Here is a 6,780-nt window from a genome sequence, read left to right as displayed (position 1 = left end):
CGGCGTCGGGGCCGAGGCCTCCTTGAGGTCTGGGGCCCAATGGCCGACGCAGGCAGGAACCGGGAGAAATGGCTTCCCTTGGATGCCGCCTGCACGCGCGCTGGGGTTTTATTCGCCCTGCAGCCGGCTGCTGTGAGGATCCGGCGGAACCCCGCTTCTACTATTGGGCTGGGAACCCGGCGGTATAGCCCTGAGGGCGGCCTGTTGCCTGTTTTCGCGCGATACAGTGATTTCACTATATGGGGCGGGGCGCAGTACATCTGTTACAGACAGATGCCCGGGTCTGTAATGCTTGTTACTTTTGGGGTGGAAGGCATCCCAACTTTCATCCCCTCCAGGTGTTACACTCCAATTTCTGTCAAGTGCGACTTAAAAAAAAAATAAAGAAGAAAAGAAAAAGGCTCCCTGATAGTTAGAATTGATTGCAGGCCCACCTTTGGGCGGGAGGGGGTGGGGGGCGGGGGAGACTGTCTTTTAAAAGATCTTAGTGTAAATTTGTGCTACCTCTTGGGAATGAACTAAAGAATTTCTTTCCCCTTCAGTTTATCTTTCAAAATTTTGCTCCAAAAAAACGTAAAGGATGAAACAAGAGGTTTTTGTTGTTTTGGTTTTTGTTTTAATTTCTTAGGCTAACGTTTCAGTAAAAAATTTTCAGCTTTAAAAACCTTCCATTTTCTTTATTGTATTTATTAATAATTCATCAGAATGAAGTAACTTATAATTCAGTATAGTATTACTGATAGTTAACAGTGTATTTATATTATCAATTTCAGCATCAAAACTGGGAAAAATAAGGAATGGCTGTGGAGGAACTACAGTCCATCATAAAGAGATGTGTAAGTAATTTTTTCTGTTTTTGTTTTTAATGACATTTAATGACCTTTCAGAATATGGGAAGAGCACAGATTATTTTTAATTACATCTGCAGTCACTCAAATTGTTAATCTAATTTAATCCTTGCTTTTTTTGACCTATGAATAAATAGCATGAAGGCAGGAAGACAGATTGGATATGTCACTTGAGGAAATAATCTTTACACTTTTAATGCGGATCCTTATCATAGATTTCTTTGGCACAGTGGATTTCAAGGCGATTTATTGAAGTATTTTTTAGCCTAATCCTAATTTTCATACATATGCTTATGTGCAGCTTATCTAGAATTTAAACAGATTTCTTTTTTTAGAGAAAAATCAAATAGTTATTGAATTTCCATTTGCCTAAACATACTTGTTTTTTTGTTTGTTTTTGCCAGCAAATCCTAGAAGAGCAAGACTTTAAAGAGGAAGATTTTGGCCTGTTTCAGTTAGCAGGCCAAAGATGTATAGATGAAGGGCACATAGATCAGCTATTAGAAATTATTCAGAATGAAAAGAATAAGGTAAGTACAATCTTTCTGTGTACTTTTTTAGTCTTTACTAGTAAGAGAATAGGCACATGATACTATCATTCATCCATTCATTTTTTTCAGCAAACATTTAAGAATCAACTTAAAGATCCACTGTAGAAAACTGTGGAAAATAAAAAGGAAATAAGATCAATTATATACTTTAAGGTGCTTACAGTCTAGTGGAAGATATAAACATGTAAAGAACTAGCAATAAAGAGGCAGAATAAACAGATGGTTTATATCTGTTAAGTCATTTAGCTTCTCCAGAATAAGTGTTACAGTTGAAATATAAGTAAAATGCAAATAATATTTTGGGAGAGCTGGATGACCTTATTGGCCAATATCATCCGGCTATAATTGTCTCAGAAATCATTCTGCACAATGGGAAAGGATCTTCTTGGGATCAGGAACAGGTGGGACACAGTGTTTATAACACCACCTAATTTTGTCTTCGGACTCATCCCAGCCCCACACTTCCTATATGAGAGATCATCTTGTTTCAAGGAACATACTTTATAGTCCTATTTATTAATACAGTTTTTGTAGGGACTTCCTGGCAGTCCAGTGGTTAAGACTGGGTTCTTCCTTTGCAGGGGACACAGGTTCCATCCCTGGTCAGGGAACAAAAATCTGGCATGCCATGTGACTCCACCAAAAAAAAATTTTTTTCTTTGTTATAACATTCTAGTCATTCTGGCCTAGGATTACATACAGGGCACCTTGATTGTATTTAGATTACTAAAACCTTTTAATCATACATTGTTACAGAATCTCTTACTAGTTCAAAGGTCTTATCTCTTTTTATTTATAATTTTTTTTAGTAAATATTAGGATGTTTTATTTAGTACATTTGTTTTTGATATGTATTTGTAATACCACTGTAGCCCCAAATAAAATAATGCTTTCTTTAACTCCTTGGTTTTTTCCAATTGCATTCTCAGAGGAGAACCTTTGAGAGTACCTTACTTTTAGCTAATCATAATAAAATTAATAAAAGTTAACTATTTATTGTGTATCTACTATATGCCAGATGCTCTTAGGTGCTTTACATCTTTTAACTCGCCTAGTCTCTCCTGAATCCCCTGATAGGATTTTCTAGATAAGGAAAGTGTCACTGAAAAATTAGTGACTTGCCCCAAGTTACTTAGCTTTTATGTGACATCTGACATTTAGATCTGTACAGCCTGGTTTCAGAGCTCTTAACTAATTTTCGTCAACCTCCATAGCACTGTGTAGCACTTGCAGGAAGTTTTAGAGTAGAATAGAGAGGACTGATTGTGAGAATGAGACAGGTGACAAAGATGATGGGGTTTCTAGCCTCTGAGGAGATAATATATACTGAACAGAAAAAGGCAATTTAAGAAGGGGAGAAAGTTCCTTTGATGGAGGACAAGGAAGTTGGCATTGTTTGGCAATGTTGAGTTTAAGTTGCAACAGGTAATTGAAAAGTAATGTTTAGAGAGTAGAGAAATAGGAGATTAAGATGTAGATTTGTGTCTGACTGTTAGAGATTAGGTGATTGTTACAGACTTGAGAATAGTGAGGCTTAACCTTAATAGCTTGAGAATCACCTTGGTAAAGTGTGGTGGTTTATTTTTTGGCTGAGCCGGGTTTTGGTTGCAACATGTAGAATTTTTTTTTTTTTTTTAGTGTGGCATGTGGGATCTAGCTCCCTGACCGGAGATCAAACCTGGGCTCCCTCCAGCCTGCATGGGAGTACAGAGCCTTAGCCACTGGACCACCGGGGAAGTCCCATGTGTGGTTTCTCAATTCAGAGGTTCAGATATTGATAAGACAGAGTTTAAAAGTACACCTTAGATTTCTTTTCTAAGAAAGGTGACAGTCAAGATTGATCAAGACTTACTGTTAATCCACTTTGTGTAAAAAAAAAAAAAAGTGTTTTTTAAAGTCACAGGAATGGTAGTTTGTCCTAAGATGCTATAGTGCAGGGATTTTCAATATTAGTACTATTGATATTTTGTAGCAGTTGTCACCCCAGTAATGACAACTAAAATGTCTCCAGGCATTACCAAATATCCCCTGATTGGGAACAAAAGCACCCCCATTGAAACCACTAATACAGTGGGAAAACTGTGGGCTTTGGAGTGGGACAGCCTTATGTGCAAATCCTGACTCTGCCACATTATAGCAGACGTGAGGCATCTCAGTAATCTCTAAACTTTGACATTCTCATCTGTCAACTGGGAATAATTATTATTACCTGGTAATATTAAACTGTACAAGTTTAATTGTTTGTATTAAACTGAACAAGATGTAGCTTCTGGATAGTTAGTATTCTCCTTCCTCATAACGATTCATTATTTACATAGTTACTGGGGAACTTGCAGCTGAGATTATGATTGTATGATATGTTGTCACAATCCTTTTTTCAACTCAGATATGTAAAATTTTATTCAAATCTGGAATTTCTCTTAATTATACTCAGAGATGGGCTTCCCTGGTGGCTCAGATGGTAAAAGAATCTGCCTGCCTTGCAGGAGACCCAGGTTCAATCCCTGGGTTGGGAAGATCCCCTGGAGAAGAAATGCTACCCCACTCCAGTATTCTTGCTTAGAGAATCCCATGGACAGAGGAGCCTGGCTAGCTACAGTCCACAGGGTCAGAAAGAGTTGGACATGACTGAGCAACTAACACATTCACTTCCATGCCTAATAAACTTCTGTTTCTTTAACAAGCCTTAGCATAACCATCCCCTGTTCTGGGAAGCCTCTCGCTTTCCCTGGTTAGAAGTGACTATTCTGCTATACTTTATACTCTGTCTTTATTATTTTATAAGACTGAGTTCATTCAGGGAGTTTTGTACTGATCTGTATTCTTCTTAGATGTATTTTCTTTTGAATGAACCTAGAATATGAATCCTTTGAGGATAGATTGCTTATCTGATGTGTTTTTTGCTTTACTTCCTGCACCTAGAGTATTCTAGGGTCCTATCAAATACGTTTGATAAATACTAATGAGTTGAAGTAGAATGCAGGTCAGAGAAGTGGAGTATATTGCCAGTAGTTTTAAAAATCAGTGGTTTTGCTCTAGGGTGGCTTGTGTGTTTTTCTTTGAAAAGTTCTTTTAGATTTCTAAGTTTAGAATGGGTAGCAGGAAATTTCTGTTTATTAAAGTTGATTCTGAAAAAGCCAAATTAAGAAAGAAAACTTTAAAAAATAGGCCAGGAGAAAGTGGAAAACTAATACACTTGAAGGCAAACTAGAAATTGGCTAGAAAACTGACTTTACTGCCTTAAAAAAGAAAACAACACGAACATTTTATTTTACATTGCAACATTTTCAATTTTGCTTTGGATTTCAATAAGCTGAAGAGTTACAGTAAAACATGTCACCAAGTTCTAATGATGAGAAGCAAATGACTGAAAAAGTTTTTGTACTTAATGGAAAATTTCTAGAAATTGTTCCTCAGTCATAAAACCTTCTTGTATCTCCTTTTATTTTTTATGTCATCCAGAGGCCAGATGTTGAGAAACTGGGGTGAATCCTTTCCCTTTGCTCCAAACAGTTGGCAGCCTATAATACATCTTAATTAAATAATTGCTTTAGAAAAAAAAGGGAATCAGTGGTTTTGATAATGAATGTGAATCACTAATTACAAGTTAAACTTTTAGTTGTATAAGCATTCTGAAATATCTTTGAAAATAGAAGCTGTTTGTAGATGAGAAAGTTGATGAAGTGGTATCCCCTTTATGTTTACAGAAGTTACGTGATTATAATATACTTAGAGATTCTCCAGTGAACTTTAAAAGGTTCATGAGTGTTGGCTGGATTGCTTTATGAATTGGGAGCAAAATTCTTCGTGAAAATTTTAAGTACTGCTCATATAAAGCAAATTAGCTCTCTTGTTGGAAATAGAGGAACTATTTAAATCCTGGGAAAGACTAACTTACCTGATTAAAAGTAGAGACTCATTTGCCTTTCCTCAGTGTAAGTATTAAAAACCAGTTTAGAATTTGTTATCTCTTAGCTGCCAGTCCTAGGAAGTCAAGGGGGAGATGTTCATGGACACACTTGCCTCATCTTTTCTGTTTTTGAGGAAATTGTAAGCTTCACCAGGTTAAGAAAGCTCACTGTGAGAGTCCTGTAGATGGCAGTATTTGCTTTACTCTGAAAACGTTTTTACAGGTCATTGTTAAGAATATGGGCTGGAATCTTGTTGGTCCTGTTGTTCGATCACTTTTAAGGAATGAGAAGGAAGATGATAAAAGAAAGTGTCATTTCCTGCTGCTTGATTTATTGGTAAAGGTAAGTTAACAAAACTAGATTCACTTTGTTGCAATATGCAGCAGTATTTTATAATTTCCTTTAATGTTTTTGGTGAGAAAACTTTAGTACATGAATATATAGGAGGGAACTCTTTGGAGAAGAGGCCCATCCTTATTTATCAGATGGGCAATTCCATTTCATTTTTCCCAAGTTTTGTGGATGTAAGAATTATCCAACCTTATCTTCATTTCAGTTCAGTCGCTCAGTTGTGTCTGACTCTGCGAGCCCATGAACTGCAGCACGCCAGGCCTCCCTGTCCATCACCAGCTCCCGGAGTTTACCCAAACTCACATCCATTGAGTCAGTGATGCCACCTAACCATCTCATCCTCTGTCGTCCCCTTCTCCTCCTGCCTTCAATCTTTCCCAACACCAAGGTCTTTTCAAATGAGTCAGCTCTTTGCATCACGTGGCCAAAATACTGGAGTTTCAGCTTTAACATCAGTCCTTCCAATGAACACCCAGGACCAGTTTCCCTTGGATGGACTGGTTGGATCTCCTTGCAGTCCAAGGGACTCTCAAGAGTCTTCTCCAACACCACAGTTCAAAAGCATCAATTCTTCTGTGCTCAGCCCTCTTTATAGTCCAACTCTCACATCCATACATGACCACTGGGAAAACCATAGTCTTGACTAGACAGACCTTTGTTGACGAAGTAATATCTCTGCTTTTTAATATGCTGTCTAGGTTGGTCATAACTTTCCTTCCAAGGAGTAAGCATCTTTTAATTTCATGGCTGCAATCATCATCTGCGGTGATTTTGGAGCCCAAAAAAATAGTCAGCCACTGTTTCCACTGTTTTCCCATCTATTTGCCATGAAGTGATGGGACTGGATGCCATGATCTTACTTTTCTGAATGTTGAGCTTTAAGCCAACTTTTTCACTCTCCTCTTCACTTTCATCAAGAGGCTGTTTAGTTCTTCTTCGCTTTCTGCCATAAGGGTAGTGTCATCAGCATATCTGAGGTTATTGCTATTTCTCCTGGCAATCTTGATCCCAGCTTGTGCTTCATCCAGCCCAGCATTTCACATGAGGTACTCTGCATATAAGTTAAATAAGCAGGGTGACAATATACAACCTTGATGTACTCCTTTTCCTATTTGGAAC

General features: G+C 37.8%; 1 protein-coding gene across 1 annotated transcript in view; it reads left to right on the top strand.

Annotated features, from left to right (window-relative positions):
- Positions 1 to 262: 262 nt before the first annotated feature.
- The window catches only part of GLMN (glomulin, FKBP associated protein), a 44,868-nt gene continuing 38,350 nt past the window's right edge, over positions 263 to 6,780 (top strand). Inside the window, exons 1-4 of the mRNA XM_010860437.1 lie at positions 263 to 281; positions 774 to 836; positions 1,253 to 1,378; positions 5,533 to 5,652. Coding sequence (XP_010858739.1) covers positions 798 to 836; positions 1,253 to 1,378; positions 5,533 to 5,652 — 285 coding nt within the window. The 5' untranslated portion in view covers positions 263 to 281; positions 774 to 797. The remainder of the gene's footprint in view (positions 282 to 773; positions 837 to 1,252; positions 1,379 to 5,532; positions 5,653 to 6,780) is intronic.

The sequence above is a fragment of the Bison bison genome, unplaced genomic scaffold (genome assembly GCF_000754665.1).
Source record: "Bison bison bison isolate TAMUID 2011002044 unplaced genomic scaffold, Bison_UMD1.0 scf7180017864466, whole genome shotgun sequence".
Classification (NCBI taxonomy): domain Eukaryota; kingdom Metazoa; phylum Chordata; class Mammalia; order Artiodactyla; family Bovidae; genus Bison; species Bison bison.
Note: the sequence above shows the minus strand (reverse complement) of the source record. Positions and strands in the feature narration are given on the sequence as shown.